This window comes from Suricata suricatta, chromosome 9, assembly GCF_006229205.1.
Source record: "Suricata suricatta isolate VVHF042 chromosome 9, meerkat_22Aug2017_6uvM2_HiC, whole genome shotgun sequence".
In the NCBI taxonomy this organism is placed as follows: Eukaryota; Metazoa; Chordata; class Mammalia; order Carnivora; family Herpestidae; genus Suricata; species Suricata suricatta.
Window position 1 is genome coordinate 131,817,340 of NC_043708.1, and position 27,921 is coordinate 131,845,260.

A 27,921-nucleotide genomic window follows, 5' to 3' on the forward strand; every position below is an offset into this window, starting at 1 on the left:
ACTTTGATGACCTCCGGAATAGATTTTATAAATTGCAAAGGAAAAGAATGCAGATACCTGATACTGTTTGCCCTACTCTGAGCAGAAATGAGTTTTTAAGACTCAAATTGTCAATAACAAGAAAAAACACATGGTATGCGTGTTGCATACTATTTACAGCTGTTGTCTGTTATGGGTTCTCTGGAGCACCATTTGCTGCTGCAACTCAATGGTCTCATAAGTTTAACTCACCAATACAGCTATAAAATTGTCTTCAATCACAGGAGGAAAGAGAAAAATCAACTAGGAATGGCTAAAATGCTGCTTATGTCTTCATGGGAACCTACTGTTTCCCCCATTTGCTTCATCAGGATGCTCAGAACAGCCTGTTGGGTCTTGTGGCGTATTACAATATAGCAGATTATCAACCTCACTCTCCAAAGGAAAGGGACATTGTGGACATCGCTTTGCAAGGGCCACATTTGGCTTATTGACTAATGCACTGAATTGTACTGGGTATTGGGCAATGGGAGCCAACTGGCCCAGACAATGAGTGTGTTCAGTTGGTATTGAAACTTTATAAGAGCTTAAGCTATTTTTTATTTCTTCTTGCAAGGCTGGGAGCACTTACTATTGTTGTTCAATATGCTGTAAATGAACTTAGTTCAAAAACCACAAAGAGAGTGATATGGAATTATAGAACTGAAAATAGGCTGCTGATTGGGTACGAATTCATCAAGGCTCTTTCTCAATAAGCTTTTTATTGAAGTGCCAATACAACTTGCTTTGGAAAGAGTGAGATGTGATTGTGGGCAAATGATATAGGGGGCAAGCTGGCCTTCAGTCAGGTTCAGCTCTGCTCAGCTAGCTAACTCTATATCTCTTTCCCTCCCTCAATATGCTTATTTAGTGAGCTCCAGTTAGCAGATCATTAGCTTTACCTGCAGGATGCCCAATCCAATACTCAATTTCATCAGAAACTTCCATAATTCATTTTGTAGAAAATGGTGGGGCTCGAATTTGAACTCTGAAAATTATGGCTCTGAAAGTTGTTCTTTACTTCAACAGACCATTCTGTCATTGACTCAACAAATGCATGAGCTTCGATCACATCAGAATTTTATGAAGCACAGGTTTCTGTATGTCTTTCTCTTGTTGAAAAACTTTCTCTGCTTCTTAAAGTAGTGAGTGGTTCTTACCTGTTCCTTCCTGGGACGTGCGTATCAAATATTCTCATGATGACTCTCTTGTACTTTTTCCTCCCCAATCCAGAAAGCACATGTGACTCCATGCCATTCAAAGTAATGTTATTATGTAAGGATTACTTTAAAGCTGAACATCTATTTATATAAATTAGACTAGAATTTAACCACATGTATTGGAAATGTGACTACTTTTTCCTAGCCAAATAGTGGTTTCTTTTTTCTCAAAATTCCAGAAACCGTGAAGAAGTTTATGGCAGTGTAGGGTAGCTGCTTAAGGAATTTTTCAATAACCCAGGCTCTTTCCATGTTTATGGTCACAAAACATGTGACTTTGGTTTTCAAGTGGACTTTCTCATCTGGAAGTATCATATCTATGTTTAATGCAAGAGGGAGAAGAAGAGCAGGGGAAAGAGACAAAGACCAAGACAGATTTGCCAAGTGAAAATGTCCTCTTCAATAGGTTTTCCAGAAAGACTTACCCCCTGCTAACATTTACATCCCATGGGTCATGATTCTGTCACATGGCCACTCTTCCCTACAAGAGGATCCAAGAAGTTTGGTGTTTGAATCTAGGCGCATCCTTTCACCCCCAGAATTGGGACTGGTAGTCAAAAAGAAGTGGAGATACCATATGTTTGCATTCATAGGTCTAACAGGAGAGACCTGGCAGGGGACCATGGGGAGAGGAAGGGGGAAAGAGAGCGGGGAAGAGTGAGGAACACAGATCAAGGGAGACTACTGAATACTGGAGACGAACCATGGACTGAAGGGGGAGGGGGAGGGAGGGGGTGATGGTCATGGTGGGGGGCACTTGTGGGGAGAAGCACTGGGTGTTATATGGAAGCCAACTTGACAATAAACTAGTATAAAAAAAAGTGAAGAAAGGCTATGGAACAGACAACCAGCAGTTTATGCCATGTGTATAGTATATGTATACATACATATTATATATAAAAAATCATAAGCAAATGTTTACACTTTAGTTAGTAACTAATGATTCTTCAGTAGACCACATCACTGACCATAGCATACAAATCAGACTCTGAATCCATAGTTGAGAACTGATCTACAGAATAGTCTAAATCCCTACATAAAATACATTAGGAAGACTTTACTAGTTTGACAGCAGCCTCCTTTCCTAAATCCACATGTCACAATCCTCAATCCTTTGTTTCAGCCACTCGTTTCCTTTATTTTTTACTGTCCCAATTTTTACTTTTCTGTGTTCTTTGCATGTATCATTTTCTTTGCTTAGAAAATGCTTTCTTACCTTCTCTCCTGTAGAATCATACTCGTTCTGCAAGATTCAGCTCAGAGAGCATCAGAGCTCTGGAAATGTCCTTCCCTTTCTCAGATCTGTTTTTGGTACTTTATGTATACTTCCATTAGTGCACTTGCCATTCATTATTTGTCCGTGTTTGTCACTACTGGCAAAGGCTGTGGCCTCTTACATAACAAAGACTATAATTTATTCAACTTTTTATATCCTGTGGCTCCTGAAGTCCCTGGAATATGCTCACAACACCTGCTAAGGGAAAAACAACCCAATATTATACTCAATATATAAATTATCCTTAAGGGGCTGACCTGGTCTGCTCTCACCATAGTCAATAAAAATGTACTGACCTCTACTCCTCAAACCTAGATCTCAATCTTGGCAACAGATAGTAGTTTTTGTCCTAATTGATGATAATACAATTCATGATTACCTGTTCTTTAGCTCTGTTACTGAGTGTTATTCAATTTTGACTTTCAATGTACAGAATTGGAGACCGTGTGTTCCCTCAAAAAAGGGAAGAAAAGCCATGTTTTATTCCCAGTGATTTGAACGATATGGAAAGAAATGACTAGTTTAACTTGTAGACTGCTTAGTGCTGGGGTGTTTGTACTTAGCACATGCTTAGTTCTTGTCATCCACGTGGGTTTAGGAGCAATAAGGAATTAGGTGAGGGTGCAGAAGGAAAGGAGAGTCAGAAACACACACACACACACACACACACACACACACACACACAGTCAGACAAGTGGTTAGAGCAGATGTGGTGAATTTCTGGTATCATGCCTCATCTTTTGCTCTCTTCCCCAGCGGTGAACAGACACCATTAATCAATCAAAATATGCCTTTCACCTGAGCCAAGATATGGTCCCAGAATACACCTCAACATTACAGTGGTCCAGATGTCTTTTAGCGACAAAAGAAGGAAGATGAGCCCATCATTTGCTCATCAATGCATTGTCCTTACTCTCTTCAGATCAATATGCACCCTGTTATTGGGCAGAGAGTGTTTTCCTGATTTCTTCTGAAAGGAGAGAAAGTATTGTAACTCCCTGGTTGAGTTGGAGTTGTCAAATCTTGTCAAATCTTTCTCAAACTTTATGTGGAGTGTCTTACAGACATAAAGTTCCCAGCACGAGTTCCATCCTTGAATCTACTGGGGAACAAGAGGGACCCTCCTACCCACAGACATCATAACTGAGGTGGAAGAAACTAACCAGTAGTGAATGGCGAGCAGTATTCCAAGAACCATATTTACACCTTTCTGTTTTTATAACAACCACACGAGATCAGTATCATTTTCCCCATTTTACCAATGAGAAGTTACATTATTCACCCAAGGTCTTATAACTGATAAGTATGAAGATAAGATTTAATTTCATCCTGTGACATCCAGCATCATGCTATTGGATCCAAGAAAGTTAAACGTTCCTTTGGTGATCTTGATCAAATTTGTTCTTAAGTTCTTTTCATGCCACTAAGTACTTATGCTTTTGACAACAGCCTTGAGCTGTAACTTTATATTTTCTTGAAACTTGCAGACTATAGAGACACATGGAAAATGTGTAAGTATAGATCAGATATGTATAGGAAACAATCAACCTATTTTGGACTTCATGCCAGTCAGTCAGGTATAATTCTGGCACCTGGGAGATTGTCTTGTTGGCAACGGGAAGCGTACTTAGGTTTAATTTTCTTGCGTTCCTTTCTCGGCAGGACAGCGTCCATACCAGGTGATCACTGCCCGAGTACACCCAGGAGAAAGCAATGCCAGCTGGGTGATGAAGGGGGCCTTGGAGTTTCTGGTCAGCAATGACCCTGTGGCTAGACTCCTGAGGGAAAACTTCATTTTCAAGATCATCCCCATGCTCAATCCCGATGGTGTCATCAACGGCAAGTATGTCAGGCACCCAGCTTACCTGGGCCCTCATTTATGTCATCATAGTAACACATTGTGTCTCTCAGGGGGTGTGATGGGAGAGGCCACAGTCTGGCAGGGATAAATCTTCTTGGCTGGTACAGAAGGCAACATACCAGCCAAGCAACACTGATGTTGTATCAGTTTTCTTTGAATAGAAGGGCATAGACTCATAGGCACTGAATTCCAGAGGAGTCCCTAGAAATAATCTGGCCTAACAGTCTTTTTTTTTTTTTTTTTTTTTTTTTTTTTTTTTTTTTTAAGGAGAAAACTAGTGTACATTGTGATCAAGTGATTTGCCCATGTCCCATGCTAGGTCAGTGGCAAAGTCAAAATTCCGATTCTGATTTCTTGCAGTTAAAACCAGTGCTTTCTTTTACTGATATTTACTACAGAGAAATCTTTATTGAGTTGTATTGTACTGGGCTCTGCATACAGCTCCAGTAAGTGTGTTACCTTATCTGAATGGGATGATTGGTGTTGTTGAAAGTGACTTTGGAAGCAGATAGAAGGGGTGATGTTCCTCATGGTGCTCCTCGATGCCTTCAGAACACATTAACGGGAAGGATGAAGTCCAGTGTCTGATGAGGTCTTTTGGAAGGAGCAGCATTTTCAGAGTTTGTAAGCTGAAACCCAGAATCCAGAGAAGGTCCCCAAGATTCAATGGCTGGTGGATAGGGGTGGAATGATTAACGTTCACAAATTCTCAACCCTTGGGGAAATAGACTACAGCCTCTTCCTGTGGTCACAGAGGATTCTTTTCACTGTAGGAATGGACATTGGTATCCTACAAGAAAAACAGAACATAAGATAATAGAACAATTAAAAGAAAAATAATTACAGAAGCTATCAATGCAAAAATAACTTATAATTTAATTGTCAACATTGGGGGTGCTGGAGTGGCTCAGTCAGCTGGGCTTCTGACTCTTGCTTTCAGCTCAGGTCTTGACCTCAGCATTGTGAGTTTGAACCCCATGGTGGGCTCTGTGTCAGGAGTGAAGCCTACTTAAAAAAATGTCAGTATTGAAGAAGCAAAGCACAAGTTTAGAAAACTGAGAAAATGGAGAAACATTAAGAGGTGAAATGAGATAAAATGAGAATTATTAAAAATATATAAAAAAGAAAACAAATTTCAAAGAGATAAAGTTAAAATGGCTTCAACTAAGTAAAGAGACTGCTTTAAGAAAGATAAAATAGTAATTAATTTCTTTAAGGGAAAAAGTGAAACACATGTTAAACAGCTGAGAATAGACGTGCTTCAAAGGATAAGCACAAAAAAGAATACTGTTAAGTTAAAAAAATAGAAATATAAAGATGATAAAATATAAAAAGAAGATCAGAATACATTCCAAATGATAAAATATGTTAAACTATGCCAAAATGCAAGCAAGTCAAAGCTATAGACTTTAAAAATAAAATTTTAATAGATACCAAAAAAAAAAAAAAGCAAAAAAGTTAAGTGATTTATTTGTTCGTAGCAAGTTTCCTGCTTTTGTGGCTCCCAGACTCCCTAGCTTTTGGTGGAGGTTTTTGATGTGCAGAGAGAAGGGTCCTTTCTCTTTGTCTATGGTGACTGATTGGCCTTCAGGCACATGTGATGAGGAGCAAGAGGCCAAGTCTTTCCAGTCAGGAGCATTAATTAGGCCTCTGGAAGCCATTAGCCTTCTTAGATCTCAAGCTGGACAAAACTCTAGAGCAGTGTTCTCTTCTGGTCCAACAGAAGTCAGTGGGTTCCCTCCATGTGCTACGGTAGCTCCAGAGAACAGGTCTAGGGCATTAATGAGTGACTCTTCCCTGTGTGAAGGGCCCAGGATTTCACTAGCAAGCTCTCTCAGTCTAAATGGATGGAAAACAGCTATGCAAGCCATCTTGAGGGGCGTGATCCCATTTCAGCATGTTCTCATCCAAGTTGGCTCTTTTCTGAAGTTTCTCTTTCCATTGAGTTGTCTGGGGACTGGTAGAGAATGGAAAGAGTGCTGGGCTTAGGGTTATAACCCTAGTTTGGAATCTGGCTCTTCCCCTGACCTACTCACTTTTCTCTTCTGTTGGAAGAATAAGGTAACATGCTCCCTGTTGACCTGCCTGGGAAAATGTCCCATAGGCCCAAGGCAGTATTCAAGTTCAGGGATAAGTATTATAGTTTCTTCCATTTCAACTGCTCACACCTCCAAATCAGGGGCTTGATCCAGCTCTTTGGTTGAAAGGTTAATGTGGTCTCGGTCACAGAGCATCCTCCTGGCCTGGATGCATTTTCATCTCACAGCTGGTTGTTTTGGACTCCCTAATGGCAGACCAGCTTCTTCTCAGTGACACTGTCATTTGTCATCATTACCGTTATTTATTATGACTAAAATTACCCTTTTTTAAATGTAGCATCTTTCATCCTGGAGCTCAAGGCACATCATAGATCACTTGGATCACTCCAAAAATTTTGGCTGAAAGGGACTTGGAAATAAAAGTGTTATTCTACTGATAGGAAATCCACAGGTCACAGCACATCTCTAGCAAAGACCTGAGACTGCAAAGGATGCATAACATCTCACGGTAAAAGCACTGAAAGGTCTCAGCTCATGAACCCGTCTTAGAACCTACCAGACATGGTTCATCTAACATCTCCTTGAACTTCTTCTGTGATTGACGTTCCATTTCAGGGCATGTCCATTCTGTTGTGCACAACTAGGTGGCTTTGTGTTTTCCTGTGCTTTGATCTTTGCCCTGTGAACTTCAAACATTTTATACATTCTTACTTTGGGATACCCCAGGGATAAAATCGAATCCCCCTTTTACAGGCCTTAATACCCCCCTGTGAAGTTCTATCTGAGTTTAATGTGGTTCACCTAGAGGTTGCTTATGTGATATTTTTTTCTGATGTACTGATCTTCAGCAGTTTTTTTCTGGACACATTTTAGCTAATAGATTTCTTAAAGGTAACTGAACTTGTCCTGTGTGTGGTCTGAACAGCAAAGAAACCATCTTTGCATGAAGATTAGAGAGCCTAGATCAGAGTTTGGAAGTTAGCTTACTACATTGGACTCTTCTTTCACAAATAATCATGGCCCCTCAGGGAGAATGCAAGAATGTGTAAAAGTAGAGTAGTTTCCTTTTGTGGTGATGGTAATGGAGCCTCTGGGGATGGCTAAGAGGTTTTGATAACAGTGGTCAGAAAGACAAAGCCTGGGTTTTCCAGTAAAAATACAGTGGGTCTTGCCAAAGCAAAATCTCTTAGCAACACATGTCTGTAACAGGAAAACAAAATACAAAGATGGTTTCCAAATGAAGCAATCTGCCATCTTGCTGGCCTGGTTGATTGTATAGAATTGGGCTGAGCTCTAGTAATCTCAGAGGATCATTGACTCTTACAGTTCTTTTCTACGTGGAATAAAAGTCCAGGGTGTCAACAAATTGGGTGAGGGCAGAAGTGATCATGGCGGCTTGATCAGAGTGTGGAGTGGGGAATAGGGAGGTGATTGCTTAATAGATTGGTGTGGCATATAAGTGAGGGGTTGAAGAAACCTAGCCCGGTTCCCAATTTTAGGACTTTTGTTGGGGAGTAGAATGTAGTGACAAAATAATTTTTATAAAGTCAACACACAGCCCAGCATTTTATTCACAGGAGAATCGGATATATTGATTCCTAGTATATATACAACTCTACCAACTTGATTTTCTTCTTCAAGGCCGTTGTGGAATAGAGACAAACAGCAATAAAGAGCAGAGGGCATACTATGAGTAAACACACCAAGGTATTAAGAAGCAATAGACGAATGCTCTGGGGGAAACAAATGAAACTATAAAAATCAGATAAAAAATCTTGACAATTTAAACTATCTGGGACCATTTAAAGTTAGTGCCAATATTCTTTTACTCCACAGTGGGTTGTAAAGCCTTTATTTTACTACAATAAGAGAACTCACAGACTTTACCTAAAGTAAAAAAAAAAAAAATCATTCAGACCTTTTATGGGCTGAGAAAGAACCTGTTCTTCTACATAGATTTCTTATGTAATTATAACTATGCGCCGCACCCCCCCCCCCCCCCCCCCCCCCCGCCAAAGGCAGGTCTTCTAATTTCTAGATGTGAAAACTTGAGTACACAGGAGTGAAGTCTTGAGTGGAGTTTAAGGGGCTGGTGCTGCAGAGACAGGACCAGAACTTCCGTCTGTCCCATATCACTTTTGGGACTTAAGGACATTAGAATAATAATAATAATAATAAAAAAAAAACCCTTAACATATTCCGGCTAGGAGGGTTCATGTATATTATTTTGTCCTAGTCCTTCAAATGTTAAGGAAACTGAAACTAAACAGGTAAAAAATGAGTTATCCCAGATTAGAAAGCTGGTCCAAGACAGAAATGGCCTGAGAAATTGTCTAGATAGCTGAAACACTGAGGTGTCTATGTCCATGTATGTATGCAGGCATATACACACACCTGTACCCAAGGTTAGAAGGCTAGCTTGTGGCACAGCTGGGCTTTGAACCCACTCTGTCTAGCTCCATAGCCCATGTTCATTTTGGTCGACCAGCTCTTCCCAACCTTGGATGCAGAAGCAAGTAGAGCCTTAGCCCTGGTGACGGTCATCATCATGTGGTCTCTGAAATTAGTCTTGTTGACTTGGACCTTCATAAGCAATGTGCCAGGGACAAACCAGGGCTGCCTTGCAGTTTTCTGTGATTTGGGCCCAGAATGAATGACCTGGCTGATCCTGAGTGTTCTTTCATGGGATCTGAATTTCCAGCTTGTCTTTGGCCTTGACATTGTCTTGTCCTGCCAGTCTTCTCCATTGGAGAATATATCCTTTCTTGGTGCTGTCAGCTTTTGGTGGTAGACAACACCCAGCTAATTTTGAATATTTTTTTTAATCCTGGAGCCTCCATGCCCATTCTGTAGTACAGTTTAATTCAGCTGACTGGTCCTGATCACAGTTATCTCCACTGGGCTCACTTCCACGTGGGCAGATCCATGTCTTTTCCCTCCTGTTTTGATATGTTCAGGGCTCGCCTCTAATATGACTTCAACTCTAACCTCTTAATGTATTTCAGATCTCTTGAAGACAGTCACATTTAGTACCATTTGGTTCTCAGACTTTGGGGCCTCACAGATGAGTTACTCACAAATCAGTTTCACAGATTTGAAAACAGGTGGGTCATAGTAGGTATGTAATATTATTATGTTCTTTCAACAAGTAAGAATGGAAGATACTCTCTGAGCTCCCAGACAACAGACCGATGAGAAGTTCCACAGCAGACAGTGTTTGGGCTGACTCCCCACCTGCACACATTCCTACAAGTAACCTGGGGGGTTGTCTGCTCGGTCTTTCGATCATGGCAGATCAATGCATACTTGGTGTTTGTACCGTGACCCATGGTGCTGCTGCCCAGGAAGTTTCCCCGTGGGCATCAGCAGTGCAGTCCCTGACTGGATTGGTCATTCCCATCTTCAGGCATCCTGAAAAGAAGCAGATCAGGGAGCAATAAAAGATGCCTGAAAAATGGGCCTTTAAGGAGAAGAGGTGATTCCTCTGAACTTGACATTGGAGAAACTCTGGTGTAAGCAGGGGTCACAGAGGAGGGGTGGCATCTGTCATTAGGAGGAAGCCAGAAAAAGGAATCCCTTGAGTGGCTACTTGAGAATGAGAACACCTCTACCAAGGATCAGTTTTAGATTTTCTATGACTAGTTATCTTAAAAAAATTTTTTTAATGTTTATTTTTGAGAGAGAAGTGGGTGGGGAGGGAGAGGAACACACACATGGTGGAGGGGCAGAGAGAGAGGGAGACACAGAATCTGAAGCAGCTCCAGGCTCTGAGCTGTCAGCACAGAGCCTGGTGGGGGGCTTGAACCCAAGAACTGTGAGATCATGACCTGAGCTGAAGCCGGAGGCTTCACTGACTGAACTGCCCAGGCACCTCTATTGTTTTCTAATTATAAAAATGATCCATGGTACAGCCAAGATATTAGATGTTTCAAAAGATGAGATCTGGTTCCCATAGACGGCAGAAGTCTAAAAGTTCATATCGGGATACAAAAGAAGCCAAGATATTAATAACCACAGAGAAAGGGACTGCCTGCAAGAGGAGGGGGGCGGGCAGGGGGAAGAGGTGGAGTGGCTGGAACCCGGGGCCTGGAGGGCTCTACATGACTGGTGTTTGGAACCCCAAGAAGGGGGTCTGACCTTGCAAGGGCCTCAGTGGCCCAGGGGGACAGCCGAGAGGGTGGAAGAGTGTAAAGTGACCTGGGTCTGAATGCCAAGGGGGACCTATCTGCCTGCCGCTGGCACCTGCAAGGGGGCAATGATGCTGGCACCTGCAAAGGGGCAGTGATGCTGGCACCTTGCAGACTAGGATCCAAGCTTGAGCCAGTTGCCTGCTGCCACTGCAGTCTTTTTATACTGGAACTGGAAAGGGGGGGGCGGGATGTCCTTTTCTCCCTCCCCCTGCCTTCCTCTCTCCCTCAAATACCTCCTGTTGGCAGAACAGCAAGAACAGGGGCACCTGGGTGGCTCAGTCAGTTGAGCTTCTGACTTCAGTTTAGGTTGTGATCTCACAGTTTGTGGTTTCAAGCCCTGTGTTGGGCTCTTTGGTTTCAATGCAGAACCCACGTCAGATCCTCGGTCTCACTCTCTGCTTCTTGCGTGAGTTATTGTTCGTTTAGTTTTGAGAAGGAGAGAGAGGAAGAGAAAATTAACACTAAAAATATAAATGGAGAATGCCACCTTGCCTTTAAAAAAAATGGGCAAGCACAAAGCGTCCATTAGCTAAGTTGTAGACATGCACTAGCGTCAGGGTTATTACCGCATACATGTGACTTCTTTGTTTTCAAAAAGTACAATGGCTTCTTTTATGGTTTCCAATGCCAAAAAAGAAGTGATGCATCATTATTATAGAAAATTCCAATGTAGAGAAGAAGCTGAAAGAAGAAACTTGTAAAAAGCACCCAAATTCAGGGCTATTGCATTGCATTACTTCAAGGGACATAGTTCATATTATACTCTCTGGTAATTACACAGCATTTTTGGAATTTGGCAACATGGGAGCCCTTCCCAAATTAGGCTGCCCAGACATCAACGCTGTTGTCAAGTTGGAGAAGATTTATTAGCTATTTGTTTGTAACTTGACAGCTTCACGTATATTAGCTATCTTTTTAATTACATATAATTATATATTATATATTATACATATTTTATATAAATATTATATACTGTATATGCCTAATAATTATATATTAACTTAAATAAGATCATATATTTTATAGTTTATAAACTAAAAACATCTTCCTATGGCAAAAAATATAAGCATTATTTGTTTTTTTTCTTAATTTTTAAAAATATTTATTTATTTTTGAGAGACTGAGCAGGGGAGGGGCAGAGAGAAAGGGAGACACAGAATCTGAAGCAGGCTCCAGGCTCTGAGCTGGCTGTCAGCACAGAGCCCGATGTGGGGCTCGAACCCATAAACCGTGAGATCATGACCTGAGCTGAAGCTGGGTGCTTAACCGACTGAGCCCCCCAGGTGCCCTAGGCGTTATTAGTTTTTAAACTTGCAGTGTCATGGCATCGATGGGCCTGTAACGAATGTAAACAACTCTCCATTAGAAATCATAGACGGGGGAATATTCTTGTCAGTCTCTTGGTGAATTTCTCTGGCTGTTTCCTTATGATAAATTCTCGAAGCAGTCTGTTGAGTTGAATGTTATGCATGTTTTACATTTGATGCATATTATCACCAGATTACTTAGAAAATGTGCAAGTTTATATTCCCACCACCAATGGGTGAAAGTACCTGGTCCCCATACTGTTGTCAACACCGTGTTTTACCAGTCTTTCTAATTTTGTGCCAATCTGGTAAGAGAAAAATAGGATTTTAATTGGTTTTTTATACTTATGAAAAAAAAAATCTTCCTCCCATTTTGCAGATGAGAAAAAAAAACAACAGAAGCCAAAGATTGGATGGCATATGTGAAGTCAACCCCAGAGCTGATGTTTCAGAGTCAGGAGCTGAACTTAGACTGGCCTGGTTGCAGAGTTCATGTTCATTCCGCTTGCCTGTGAGCTCCACATACATCAAACCTTCCAGGCAGTCGTTTTGGTGACTCTCCCCTCAAATACTTTTAGCACAGAGTCTGGGAAGTGGTTAGCGCCTAATAGATGTGTGTTAAGTCTAACCCTGGGTGCACCTGACCTTTCTAAAGCGTTTACAGGTGTGGATCTCCACATAGATCATTCAAGACCAGAGCAAGGATTCTAAAAGGCTTTAAGCCACTTCTGTTAGAAATTAACTGTTGGATCCATATTTAGGTACATATTAGCACTTTAGTACTGGCGTACCTCCAGTAATGTTTTATTATATATTAGATAGCAAGGGAGAATTTGTATCCTACCCGTGTGAGGGGTGGTTCTTATTGAACTGGTGGGCGTCGTAATTACTTGGTCTTTCCTTTTCTTCTCTGTCTTAGTCATCACCCACTGCCTTGGACAAATAGCTGAGGACACACTGGGGAGCCTGGTTTATTGTCTGGGCAGTCTCCAGCAGGGTAGGGTTTAATAAGTATGGGGCCTCTGGATCCTTCCAGGCTGGCAGGATTTATGCCCTCAAAGCTCCTGTTGGGTCCTGTCGGTCTTCTATAGACCCGCTGTCCATGTTTGGCTTTGGAAGCACTAATTTTCAGTGCCTGTGGGTGTGAGCTCTGTGGTAGTTCCTGCAAAGCAAAGGCAGTAGACCAGGGATCCTCTGTAGAGAGGAGAAGGAGGGACAGGGAAAAGCAAGAGGCACCAGTAAAGGCAGACAGAGACGAGCTGTCACATGGGGACCCATCCAGTAGGTCTCCAATTTCCTCAGCAAGACACTGTGCCCCCCCCCCCTCTCTGAAGGCTTAGATAACCACAAGCTGGAGAGCCTATCAGGAGAAAGTTCTCTATGCCTCGTGGCCTCTGGGAAGCTGAGTGATGGAGGCCACGTGGTCTGCACCAAGGATGCTGATGGTCGTGGTGAAATGCCGTGATGTGATGTGACAGTGATACTCCCCTTTGAAACGTTTGTTCCAGAGTTTCAGCTCCAAGTTCTTCCTCCAGAGAGGCCAGGGGAATTCAGAGTTCCTGCTGTGGAATCTCCCTGTGGAGTGTTTGCGAGCCAGAGATCATGTTTCTTAGCAAGGAAAGCGTAGCCTAGAGCAATCAGCCCTGGTCTCACCTTGGAGCTCACTGGCCCTTCTGAGGAGCTGACAAGGAATGTAAACTTGATGTCATGTACTTTTAAAAATGTAGACTATTTTTGCCACTTGGCACTGTTTGGAACAGATCAGAGTCATCAGTGGGTGGATATTTTTGTTCTACTTGTTTTTAGGAAAAAGAAAACGTTTTGGACACGGAGCGGAGGTTGGGTATTTGGACGGCAGTGTCAATCTGGGTCTGAATCTATTGTGTTTGTGTGGCTCCGTGTTAGGGGTCTCTGGGGGAGACATAGGCAGAGGGTATTTAATCTCTTTTTCTTTGCTTTACTTGTCTTCCTTATATTTGAAAATGGAAGGAAATGTTATTCCTCTCCAGAAGGCATTATTTGGTCTGAGGAACTATAATTTTTTCCATTTACCTCTTGCCTTCCCTGGGGGGGGGGGGGGGGGGGGGGGTGTGGAAAGGAGGCCTCAGTCCTTTTCTGATGCTAAGATATTCTCCTAGATACAGAAAGGGAACATTTATAGGAATGCTTTAATCTCACAGATTTATTTTTTTACAACTTTATAAAATGAGAGACAGATACACATTTAAATTTTTTAAAATAGGGAGAAGTAACTGTTTATCTTTTTTCTCTTGCATCCTTCCCTTGCAAATGTCTGTCGGCAATTCTGAAATCATGGCCTATGGGGTTCTGTGGAACATCCAAGACTCTCCTACAATGTGGAAGGAAGTGGTGTTTAGTGCGGCCATCGAAACCTCTGTAATGTACCCTGTAGCAGTAGTGTGGGCTGAGACAACATTCAGAGTCCCGGTTCTAGAAGGAGCTGTGGCTCATACAATCTTGCAGATGAACTTACTCATAGAGATCAAAATAAAAATTATTTGCTCTGGGAACTCTTAAGGTCCTGCTGTAAGTCATTTGCATAGTTTTAAATGATGCATAGTCCTAGGGGCAGGGAGTTGTGGGAGAGCTTTCCCAGGGGCTTCTTGCTTGCACCCCTTCCTAAGCACAGAGTCAGGAGCTTCATTACTCCATTTGCCTTCCTCAGACATCGCAGTTCTGAACAAATATTACTATTTATTATTCCTAAATTTAGGGTTATTAATTATATCAGCATAAACCTAATTTATGCCATCATAAACAGCAATAATAAATGCTGCCAAATGCTAATACTGAGCTCTTGCCAACTGTGCCTGTAGTTGATGGGTTCCCACCCCCCCTCACTTCCCAGAAGCATTAAATTAAAAATGATTCAATGTTGCAGAATCATTGATCAAGTTCGGGCTGAGGCTCTTGGGGGAATGTGCTTGTTTGTTAAATGCTTTGCTCTCTCATTGGCTGGGCCACTTCGGATCTCTGCATTCTGGGGCTTCTCCCTTCCTTCCCGGGAGGAGGAAGAAATGGGGGGAGGGATGTAGGGAGGGAGGTAGATGAACGCCTATTCTTCTTTCTCAACCTCCCTTTCAGACATCTCCCTTCTCAGCATTCCCTTGCCTAACACTTTCAACATACACTTAGAAGTCTTTATAAAGCAAACCCTGGGGTATGATATGGCTGTTATTTCTCAATTCCCATCACATCTACCGTGTGCTTAGTGATGTATGTTGCAGGGCTCCCTGAAATGTATGAGAGTCTGTAACTGAACAATAGGAAGCACAGCCCTACCAATCCACACCAATACTGAGGGTGCTTTTTCCTTTGCCAGTTTCGCTTTCACCATGGAAGAGGGAGAGCCTGCCCCCTTGTTATCAGAGTCAGAATACAATCTCCCCGTCTTTTGCAAAGGAAACAATTTGAGCTTTTCCTTGTTTTGATGTCTTTTTTTTTTTTTTTCCCATCTGGGATGAATGTGATTGTGATTCAGTACAAGGAATCCCCACTGGGCAATCAGAACGTGCGGGCTCTGGTCAAAATTAGTTTCTTTTCAGCCACGGGGCTTTGGACAAATCACTTAACCTCTCCACTCCTGTTTCTTGAACTTATTAAGAGGCTACTAAGCCTTAAACACAGCACCTCACTTGATTAGTATCATGATCAAATACTGTAGTACTTTGAAACTGTTAAGCCCTGTCTGAACGTATAAAAGTAAAGGTTCCTCTGACTGTGTTCTAATGCCTGAATTTCAATGGTGGGCCATGCAAAGCTCTTCTCCATGGCTGAGCCAAACAGCCTTAATGATCCTCCTGCTTTCATCTCTCCATTCTTCAGAGAGAATCAAGATAAGGTAAGGCAGTGGGAGAGAAACTCTGTAGAGGGAGGGGCAGGGTCCAAGGTGAAAAAAGTGAAAGCGATGCCTTCATTTTTTATATAATGCAATATATATCATGATATATAGCACGTAGAATTCTTCCATATATAATATATACATATATTTCAAACATATATTTTACTATGTAATATTTGTGGGTATATATGTGTGTGTACACACATACATATATAGACACAAGAAGAACCTAAAATTTTGCTTGTCCTTGTAATTTTTTAATTTTTTAATAGTTTACCGTCAAATTGGTTTCCATATAACACCCAGTGCTCTTCCCCACAAGTGCCCTCCTCCATCATCACCCCCCTTCCCCCTCCCCCCTCAGCCCTTGGTTCCTTTTCAGTATTCAATAGTCTCTCGTGATTTGCATCCCTCTCTCTCCCCAAGTCTCTTTCCCCCTTCCCCTCCCTGTGGTCCTCTGTTAGGTTTCTCCTGTTAGACCTGTGAGTGCAAACATATGGTATCTGTCCTTCTCAGCCTGACTTATTTCGCTTAGCATGACACCCTCTAGGTCCATCCATTTTGCTACAAATGGCCAGATTTCATTCTTCTAGTATCCAAAATCTACAAGGAACTCACCAAACTCCACACCCGAAAAATGAATAATCCAGTGAAGAAATGGGCAGAAGACATGAACAGACACTTCTCCTTGTAATTTTTAATATTATGGAGAGGATGTAGGATTGAATAAATTGTATAAAATATATAGCAGTGGAGAAAGCTTAGAACTGGAAAAATTCAGCCAATGCCTTTTTCCCTCCTCATGATTATTCTTAAAGTAGATTTAGTTTTCCCATTGGAATGGACAAAAGCCTGGCTTCTTGAGTTTTAGAAGTCAGCCTACAAACAATTTTGGACCATCTCCCATAGGGTTCCAGGATGTCCGTCATGAGCACTGTCCTTGGTTGGAAGGGGCACCTGTCTTCTCAGCCTGGGGACTGCCTGCCCTGAATACCCAGCCTATCACAGCCGTATGGCCCACCCATCCCTGAGCCCCCCACTCCCAGGAAAGTGTGCCCCATCAGGAACCAGAAGGAATTGCAGCTGTCAGGCTGGCCCTTAGGGTTTGCCTGGGGACTCCTGCTCTCCCGGTTTGGGGCCAGAGTTTACAAACAGGAAAGTCAAATGTAGCATAGAAGCCTTGCTAATGGGGAGCCGCCCTCCCTGGTCTGACTTTTAGGTTGTCTTTTTCTCTGTTATTTATCTCTCTGAGCCACCTAGCCCTTTTGAATTATTAGCCTTGTTCCTTCATTGCCCTGCTCTCTTCTTGCAAATATGCTTCTATACATCTTCACTCTGCAGGAAATGCTTTCTTTTCTATTTACAGCTTCTCCCTGCTCCCTCCCCCTCCCGCTGGCCCAATAACAGCCAAGGAGATAAATAAGAAACATAACTCTTTTTGGCTATTATTTTTTTTTGTACTCTGCACAGTAATATATATAATAACAAGAAAACAAATCTTATTACTAAAGTAATTACAATAAATACAGAATAACTGAGTGGAGCCTAAGGAAGGAGGTATGTCAGGGGAGTGATTGCAACAGGATTTTAAAAATTTAATTTACTAGTGCCAGTCTCATTGCTCTGCTGATGCTTCCCTTAGGAGGCTGTGTCTAATTAGAGAGGGTTGTTACTGCTCTTTGAATACACCCACCCTTGGCTGACTTAGACCTTGGGTCTTGAAAGGGGAATTCTGGCCTGAGGAATCCCGTGAGAACTTTGCTTGTCAGAAGCTCTATGTTGGGAAGAGCAGCCTTTAGTATGTTAAGTTGTATTATCATCAAAGCTTGGGAATTGCAAAGAATCACTTGGTATGCTTCCTCTGACTGTGGATAATCTTCTCCTTTACCATCCAAACAGATGGGTATTTCTCCCGACATTTGTGGCTCTGAGTAGAGGTGGTGGTGCACCCCTCAGTAAAACCCACTGGTGCTGACCACATAGACATGCTGTGTCTCTTGGAGGCCAATCGAGTTTTATCTGAAAACAACTTATCTCCATTTGTTCTTGCATGGTCTGCAGTGGAAATGGGGGCTGTCATTTTTCTTCATTAAGAATGACTATCACCCTGTTTATGAGAGCCTTCTTTCCAAGTCCTTTTGAGAAACTCGTGAGTTGAGGTCACTTCTCCTCTCAAAACCAAATCCTGTATGGTGTGCATTTAGTCTCAACCCGCGGTGTTTTCCAACTATGATGTAACTGTCCTTGTGTGGTTTCCAAGTTACTCTTGCATGTGGAGGGCACATTGGGCATGGGTGTGACCCCTTAACCGTGCTTCCCAGTACCATGTCAACATAACTGCAGCCCCAGACGTGCTTATTTTTTAAGTTTATTTATATATTTGGGGGGGAGCAGAGGAAGAGGGAGAGAGAGAATCCTAAGCACGATCCATGCTGTCAGCACAGAGTCTGATGCAGGGCCCGATCTCATGAACCGTGAGACCCGAGCTCATCTCATGGCCTGAGCTGAAACCAAGAGTTGGTTGCTTAACCAAATAAGCCACCTAGATGCCCCCCCTCCCAGCACACTTTTCTTTAAGTTTATGTATTTATTTTCAGAGAGAAAGAGAAAGGAAGAGAGCAGGCAGAAACAGAGAGAGAATCCTAATCAGACTCTGCACTGTCAGCACGGAGACTGACACAGAGCTTGAACCCACTAACTGAGAGATCATGACCTGAGCTGAAATCAAGAGTCAGACACTTAACCAGCTGAACTGCTCAGGGGCCCCCCACCCCAAACACACTTTCTAATTCATCGTGTGGGCATGCGCTCCACAAACATATTCTGGCTGATCGGTCTTGTCATCTTCACCCTTGAATTCTTGGACAAATGGATAGTTTCAACAGATTTCCCTCAGCCTCTTCTCCCAGTCATCAGTGTCACCACTGTCTGCACAATCACAAGTAACATAAATGAAAGTGGCCAACATTGTTTGAGCATTTAATATGTGCTTGAAAAGGCTAAACATTTTATATACATCACCTCCTAATCCTCACCACAGCTCTCTGTGATACATACTAATATGATTTTACTCATGAAGAAGCTCCTAATTTAAGGGCAAAATAAATGTCTAAGAGTATTCAAGACACAGACAGTAATTGAGTGAAGAGGGTATTGAATTATTGTGTGTGTGTGTGATTTTAGAACCCACCAACTCAACTACTACATTATACATGCAATCAGAAGTTGGTAGAATGTTATCATATTAGCATTGGAAGGGCTCTTACATTTCAACAAATCCAGATGTGTCCCCTCTATGGAGGAGAGAAAAAAGACACCCTGTAAAGTTCAGTAGGTTTTTAAATTCTCACAGTGGTAGACCTACATTGAGAAGTCAGCCCTAAACATCTCCTCCCACTCCATCAATGGCCATTGAATGGAAGGATAACATATTGGCAAACTATGCAGATGTTATGCATAATCTTATGCATGTAAAGCAAAGATCAGTGCTTTCTTAAGACAGAGAGCAGGGGGCTCTTCCCAGAAAAGGATAAAATGTTAGAAACACTTCAGTCTGTCTGAGATGGCTTCTCAGAAGTGGTCAGACATCAGAGAGCCTAAAGAAAGGAGTCAGAAGGTCCTTGGAAGGAGAGTGAACATTTCTCCAGGCTAGCAATTCCCAAACTGGTTCTGAAGGATACCAGTAGACTGGTACTAATAGAAATTTCATTTAAAAAAGGTGGTCTGGTTGGAAACCATAATTCAGATTTCATTTAGTAGATTAATTTATTGTATATCTTACTAGCTCTGTTGAAATATCAACATGCATGGAGACTTTCTATTAAGAGGTGGAATGTGGGGCATTTACTGAACTTATTTGAACAGAGTCCCATTGGTTGATGCATATCTAGGGTATCTACAGGATTATTAGTGATCCTTCAACTTGGGAAATATTGTTGCAGGCTATTATCTGAGATGCAGACATAAAATGAAGCCTACTTCTAAAGAAGCACATTAGCATAGGGGCTAAGAACATGAATTCTGGAGCTGGATTGCCTTGGGTTTACCACTGATTAGCTGTGTGACCTTGGACAAGAACCTGGTATGGGTTGATTTATTTGGGAAAGAGACTCTGAAATGGAGATTTGCTGTAGGGGGTTTACTGCGATGTCTTCTTGGGAGTGAGGGAAGCTGGATCAGGCATAGGGTAGAGCTGCATTGTGACAGTTACTTTGGAGTTCAGACAACCAGTGAGGAGCTCTGGAGCTGGGATGGCCTTTCAGTGTCCTGGATTAATGCAAATAGGCAGAGCCTGTCCTTGGTATATCCCACCAATGACCAGTCGTTGAATATGCAGCGCCTCTGGGGAGGGGGTGCAATCTTGGGCAAGAAAGGTCCCTTTGAGAACTGTTCTTTTTTCATGTTTGTTTGTTTTTGAGAGAGACACAGTGTGAGTGGAGGAGCAATAGAGAGAGAGAGAGAGAGAGAGAGAGAGAGAGAGAGAGAGAGAGGGAGGGAGGCTCCAGGCTCTGAGCTGTCAGCACAGAGCCAGAGGTGGGTCTTGAACCCATTAACTGTGAGATCATGACCTGAGCTGAAGCTGGATGCTTAACTGAGCCACCCACACGCCCCTGTCTGGGAACCGTTCTTAGGGACGGGACTCAGCAACCGATAGCAGCTGAGGAATGAGTGTGTTGGTGCTAAAGGAGTACTCTGAGGGACAGACCACAGCATCCATTGTGCTTTACTTTGCTCCTCTGTAAAATGGGAATAGCAGTATTTTCATAAGGTTGTTATGAATTAAATGAGTTATTATACAATGTGCCTGATATTTACTAATGCCATATCAGTTTTTAAAAAGTTGAAAAAAATATACTTAAGATAAATACTAGTTGTTTATCATGGAGTTCACAATTGTAGTTAAACTGAAAACTGAAAGAACAAAGAGAATAAGAATTTCACACTTAGTGAATTACAAATAATTTTAGTTCCTGTATGTCACCATCGACTCATAGCTTCCTTAGGCTGCAATAGAGAGGTTTTTACTGCATTTTCTGGTGTGTTCTTCCTCTAATGTAATTATCTGATGAGAGCAGACAACTTCTTCAGAAGACACTCCCTCAGTCCATATATTTGGTACAAAGAAAAAATAATTCAACCCAGGCCAAGATGTGAATTGAATCGAGATTGCTAGATATTGATTAGTGCCTATGAAGCTGACTGTGATGTTCCTTCAACCTAAAAGGAAATGGTATCCACGGGAAGAGATGGCCTGTCCTGAAATGATGTCAGGAGGTCTGATGGTAGAGGAGCTGAGATCTTTTGCTACGTGGAAATGTCCAAAGCCTGGGCTCTACTTTTCAATGTCAGGGCAAAGAATTTCAGTGTTTGTGAGTCCTGATTGGATTGGGCCTCGCTTCAGAAGGAGACTGCAGCACATTAATGCCCATCATTTGTAGTTGTAATTCTGGAAATTCAGACAGCAAGACTCCCTTCAACAGTAATCAAGGCCATTGAAATCCATCTGATCTAATGTGAGGAAGAATTTTTTTTTAATCTAATTCAACATCTAGCTATTAATCTAGTCATCTTGACATTGAGTTACTGGATGTTCTGACTCGGTGGATTTGGCCACTGAGAGACTTAGCATATAGTACATGTAACGCAATGGATTCCCTCTGAGAACCAACTTATTCTCCTAGAGTAGGTCATTAAAGGCATTGCATTGTATCAAATATATTACATATCTAGAAGGGTATTCAGAATCATTTGATTCAATCCAATATTTCATTGCAGATAAAGAAATAGGCTTGGAGATTGATGCTACTTATATAAGTTTACCCAGTTTCCTAGCATAGATGACATCAAAGCAAAAGACAATTGAATTTCCAATCTACTGATATTTCCATGAATGTAATTTCTTTTGGAGGAACTTTTAATCCCTAATGGATTCTTCCACAGAGGAAGATAGTGTGAGTTATTGATGCGTGTATTTCTGTGACTTGATCATAAAACCATGGGATCTTAGGGAATCGTAGCATTTAGTCTAACTTCACATCCTGTGCTTGAGTCCCTTTATGATGTTTCTGCCATGTATCCAGTCTGTGCTGTAATGTGTCTATAGCGTGTGAACTTAATTTCTCTCATGAGAATCTATTCCATTGTTGATAGTCTTATTCGGAAGTCATTTCTTGAACTATGCTAAAATAGCCTCCTTGGAACTTACCCTTGATACCACATAGAATAAGCTGAATTCCCCCCTCTTTGGACCTTTGCATAATTGAGGACTATTTTCACTTTACTCACATGCGTCTTCCTTTCTCTCGGGTAAGCCTCTCCAGTTTCTTCCACTCCTTTTGTGGTGTGTTTTTGGATTCTTCTACTGCCCTGATTACTCTCTGAACTATCTTACTCATTAATTCAATACAAATTTATTAAACATCTGCTAAGAGACATTTGTAAACCTGTGGATGTAATGATGAGCACAGCAAGCTGTTCGCAGCATTAGAGGTGGAAATAGACAATTTAAAAACAGCACCATACAGCGTTAGACATGATTGGACAGCTGCCAACCATGCAGATGCCCAGAGGAAGGGTGCCTAACTTAATCCTGGGGTCAGGAACAACTTCCTGTGCCGTCTGCATTGAGACCTGGAGGAAGAGTTAGTCAGGAGCAAAGCATGTGTGAAACAGTCGAGATAAGGGGGTGTGAGAACTTTGTACAGAAGAAGCTAGCACCCAGGGATCTATGAAGATGGGGTTCCCAGATGACCACCATTACCATTCTGGAAACCCAATGACTATTCACGAAGTCTGTAGCATGAAGCGTGAAGCTCTTTTGATGGCCTAATCATATTGTTAAGTCATTTTCAATTTGGTGTCCAGAGAAGTCCCCAAGTTCTTTTTTATATTAATTGCCATTAGACTGAATGTTTCCTGTTGATTCGCTGTACAGATGATCCGGTAGGACCAAGCACTTAAAGTCCACTCATCTCAATTTCATCTGATTAGATTCCATTCTTATGAGACCACTTTGGATCTTGACTCTGTCATCCATTTCATTGGGCTACCTCCTAATTTACATGCAGCCTTCAGTGCTGACAAGTGTTTCTACCCTCTTTTTACCATGTAATCGAGACATTTCTTGAACTTTAGTGGACCAAGGACAATATACTAGAATATGTATCACCAAAGACATAGATCCATTTAGTTATGATCATTCAGCCACTCTCTAATTTATTTTAGTGCTGCCATTGAACCTATATTTCTTTATATAACATGTAAGGATATCTGGAGAGATTTTTGCAAATTCCTCACTAAAGGCCTGTGAAACTCTGTCTCCTTATCTAATAACCTGTCAAAGTGTGAAATGAGTTGGGCTGGCATAGCTGGAAGGCTTCACTAAGTTCTTGGTGAGAAGGGCTGGTTTCTACGATTTCTGTTTCTTTTTCCAAGGGGCCCCCAAACTCCCCACAAATGTGTTCCAGAACTTTGTTAAGGATCAGTGTCAGCCTCACGATATCATTGTCATTTATTTCTCTTTCATAAACAGAGGGGCATTTGCCCATCTCCATTTTGGGTTTTTTGTTTGATTCAGAATTATCTGAATTATCACTGACCTGGCCTCAGGCGAATAAAGGTAGGCTCAGCCAGAGTCTTTGAAAAGTGAAGAGGAGAACTGAGCTCCTGATTTTGGGTGACTCAGACTTCCCAGGGGCACTGCTCATGCTTGGAAGCTTACAGTTCTCTGTCTTCCTTGTCCCCGAACAGGCCGTTCACCCTGCTTGTCAGGATGATTTAGTCTGGAGGCGTGAGCACTGCAATCCTCTTGACCTTAGCTCACTGAACTGAGGTGATGCACGTGGGTCAGAGTCATTGTGGCTGCAGGTAATTTCATCTAGAACACTCTTTATTTTACTTCTATTGACTTAATGCTCTTTTGTACCAACAGAGTTCCCTCCTGGATGGGATTAGATCATAGATTATTGAGGTTGAGTATTTTTTGATTATGACACATTACAAAAAATATGTCCTGTGTATTTTAGGCACTTTTTAATGTGAAAATGTTTTCCACATGTGGTAAGCCTGAAGGAGTAAATAGAACAATTCTTATTAATATAACTTGGGAAGTGACTTAAAGTCAATGATTCCTGCATAGTGTGAGAGACTTTTTACAAAAGTGTTTCCTTCTTTGGGGCACCTGGGTGGCTCAGTTGGTTAAGGAGCTGACTTCGGCTCAGGTCATCATCTCCCAGTTTGTGAGTTTGAGCCCTGCATCAGGCTCTGTGCTTTGATTTGGATTCTGTGTCTCCAACTCTCTCCAACCCTCTCCTGCTTGTGCTCTGTCTCTCTCACTCTCAAAAAATAAATAATAAAACATTTAAAAAATAAATTTAAAAAAGTTTCCTTCTTCAAGTAAAATTTTGACTATATCTGATTTTCTTTTTTTTTCAATTTTTAAAAGTTTATTTGAGAGAGAGAGAGAGAGTGTGAGCAAGGGAGGGGCAAAGAGGCGCGTGCGCACACACACGCACACACAGAATTTGAAGCATGCTCTGTCGGCATAGAGCTGGACATGGGGCTTGAACCCATGAACCATGAGATTATGACTGGAACCAAGGTTGGATGTTTAACTGACTGAGCCACCCAGGTGCCCCTATATCTGATTTTCAAATACAGCTGATCATCAGAATGCCCTGAAGAAATTTCTAAAAGAATAGAGCCCAGGGTCACTTCCCCTAGAGTCTCTGATTTCTGATTCAGGAGGGAGAGATGGGACCTAGGAGCCTGTATTTTTTTTAATGTTAATTTATTTTTGAGAGAGACATAGAGTGTGAGCAGGGGATGGGCAGAAAGAGAGGGAAACACAGAATTGAAAGCAGGTTCCAGGCTCAGAGGTGTCCATGCAGAGCCTGATGCAAGTCATGAACCCATTAACTGTGAGATCATGACCTGAGCCACAGCCAGACGCTCAACTGACTGAGCCCCCCAGTCACCCCTATATTTTTAATATACTAAATAATTCTGAAAATGGGCCAATGTGTGTTGCTTGTCTGTGGATCTTTCTGTCACAGTGTCAGAGGATTATGGAGAAAGGTTGTGAGCATGGGCATGCATGTGTGTGTCTGTGTGCATGAGAGAGAGAAAGAGAGAGAGAGAGAGAGAGACAGGGAGGGAGGGAGGGAGAGAGAGAGAGAGAGAGAGAGAACAAAAAAGAACTCCCTAAAAGAAACAGGAAGAGGCCATCTCCATGTGAGAGGCAGTAAACATATTTTTCAAGCATCCCCTGGAGATGAGTTTTGCTACCTCTCTGTCCTACAGTAGAACATATATAGCAGAAACATGTAACAGAAAACAGGAACCAATATAGAAATAAAGCTGGCTAAGACTCTGTACTTAGAGCTTGAACATGGGAGTTTTGTAAACAGAAAGACTGACAGTTCTCAGAGATTGATGTCAGAGCACTTCTATAAGGGAATATCAGTTTGCCACAGGCAGGGGAAGGACAGATCAGGGAGTACAAAAAGAGATTAGTGGACAACCGAGGACCAACTTCACCTTTACCAAGGTACGGGATGCTGACAGATCCAGAACAAAGAACATCTCCTCAGCCAGATTTCACCTGTTCCTTTGTAAAGCAGTATGGAAGGTCATCGTAGCTAGAAGATTTTATTACTGTCTAGAGCGTACACTTCAACAAATGGTTGGTATGTAAAATATATCATATATATCAGCCATTTGCTTAAGCGAACCCTAAAGCAAATTGCGTGTGGGTCCATTCACACATGAACAACATTGTCTATATTCCCTTGGTCCTTTTTAAAAGGGGTTCTCCAGGTAAAATTACCTTAGCCAGCTAGAGTGACTGGCCACAGAAGCCTCCAGTACGGTGGCCAGAGTGTCAGTGGTGATGAGCTGTGCCTCCACCAAATGCACCTGAAGGAAGATTGTTCTGCTCTTGAGAACATAATACAGGAGAAGTGCTCACATCAGTCGAAATCCTCTGTGGAGCCTGTACTGACAGCTTTCAAAGTAGAGCTTCTTAGTTATTCTATCTTTTTTGCTGTATCCTGTGTGTGTGTTTTACTTAGTTTGGGTCCAGTGGTGATCATTTAATGAAAGAAATTAATTCAGGTTTTCTTTGTCACTGCACTACTCTGTTTGTGACTGGATGGATAAGTATGGGGATAGACACTGCAGAGAAATATTTTTCATGGGAAGGAGGAGGAAGAGGAACATTCATGGAATGACATTATAAAGGCTTCATTTTGTAAGGGCGATGACAAATGTGCTAGACCTTTTTGTAACATCCATAACCAAGAAGCAGAAATTGCACGGGGATGAATATTAGTGTCTTTCATAAGATATTTTAGTACATACTGGATGCCATTAATTAGGCAATATTTCTATGAGTTTGAAACTAGGACATCTCCAGAGTCCTGAATGACATTTCCTTTATGCTGCCATTCGGTGCCTTTTATGTTATTTTTTTTAAGTCTATTGTAAGCATCTAAACCTATAATTTATCATAAAACAGTGCAATTTTGTACATGGTTTAAGGAAAACACCCTTGTCATTTAGCAAGAGTGGCCATTCATATGGTTTCGATAATTTCACAGGGAAACCCCAGGTTCTTTCTGGTGTCCTGGTATAATTATTCAATACATATCCCTTTATTCTCAAAAGTGTGGATGATATATGATGTGGCCATATTAAAAGGACTTAACAGAGACACCACATATTCAAGATTAACTGCAACATTAGCAGTTTCTTTGCTTGGTCGGAGTTATTCTTTCCTGCCGTGTCTTCTCCAAGAATTGAAACTCCTGCTCCCAAACTTTGCTTGAGATCCATATATGGTGAACATAATAAAAGAAGTAGTTGGCAAAGCATAAAGACAAAGACCTCCTTATTCTTGGCCTTATAGAGAGAAGTAACACAAAATAGAGGCAGGTGGCTACATGAAGCCCTTTTTTTGCCTTTTGACTCAATAACTCTGCCCTTTGGGGGCTCACATTCTCAGTGATCACTGAAAGGAAAAAAAAAAACACATTGAAAGGCTCATCTTCCAGGAGTTCCTCATTGTCCAGGGTGTTCCAGAGGAGGTAGTCACTTTAGGACAATGCTATGGGCCGAGAGGCAGGAGAGGAGACACAGCTGCTGAGTTCAGAGAGGGCTATGGAAACTGTTCATCTACTCCACAAAGGCGCTGCAAAGGCTACCCATTCCCTGAGTCACTAGGTCATGGGAGCCTTAGGTCTGGAATAGAAAGCAGAGCCGTCTTTCTGTTGGGAGGTTTCTATCTTTCTCTGGGACCCTGGGAAACCAAATAGGCACTTGTGCCTCTAAGTATTGGCCTAAAACACATCCTATGTAGGAGCTTTGCCTGCACCTTCCCCCAGGGCCAGCCTTGTGGCAGCAAAGCCGTAGAGGGTGGCTCTCTTCTACCCCGTTGAAAGTGGAAAAAACAAAACCCAAAAACAACTCTCAAACTCCGCCTTTGCAACCTACCTATGGTGAATAAAAAAGAATAGGAAAGATTTTTATTTGAACGTTTAAGTTAAAAAAAATGCGTCGAGCATAATAGACTGTCGACCACACTGTCAAACTTAAAATTATTGCGGGGCACAGGAGACTCACAATGTAAATTTGACAGGGCAACAGCCACGTGCTCTGCAAGTGCTGCCTGGAATCGTGACTTCAATTCATCCCCGAGGAATCAACATGAAGGGTCTCCTCTCCCGGACACTCATGGCCCTATAATTTTGGGCTCTGTTCTCACCATGTGGGTGACTACAACCTTGAAGCGTGTCAACATTTTTCACTTTATTTCAGGCAAATGAATTCCTCCCAGGACACGTTGTTTGTGCAATCAGGCGTCCTTCTTATCATTGCCTTTGAGCTTCGCCGCTTATGATGCCAAGATAGCCAGAGACATAAATAAAAAGGAGCGAAAGAAAAACCCGTGTTGCAACAAACAGCAATAATATGTTGACTTTGATGAATATTCTTTACTCTTGCTCACACTGGCCTGGAGTTCAGTTACCGCTTTAGCCTTCAATAACTGGGGCTGGGGCAGCTCTTCTGGGAGACCCGCACAACGGAATCTAGCCCATTTCATTTCCAGCATTTTGTATTTGAAAACAGAGTGTCTGCTTTGACTTACCTT

The 27,921-nt window shown here is 42.0% G+C and overlaps 1 protein-coding gene and 1 long non-coding RNA gene across 3 annotated transcripts in view; both read left to right on the plus strand.

Moving 5' to 3' along the window:
- Positions 1-27,921, plus strand: part of AGBL1 (ATP/GTP binding protein like 1) — a 681,509-nt gene that overhangs the window by 229,845 nt on the left and 423,743 nt on the right. The window contains exon 18 of the mRNA XM_029952682.1: positions 4,177-4,357. Coding sequence (XP_029808542.1) covers positions 4,177-4,357 — 181 coding nt within the window. The remainder of the gene's footprint in view (positions 1-4,176; positions 4,358-27,921) is intronic.
- LOC115302737 lies at positions 4,945-14,432 on the plus strand. 2 transcript variants are annotated; one of them, XR_003913609.1, is made up of 4 exons: positions 4,945-4,999; positions 9,420-9,518; positions 12,291-12,463; positions 14,256-14,432. It is a non-coding gene; the product is annotated as an uncharacterized LOC115302737 (long non-coding RNA). The 2 variants fall into 2 exon arrangements; XR_003913608.1 differs by lacking the exon at positions 4,945-4,999 and adding an exon at positions 8,013-8,121.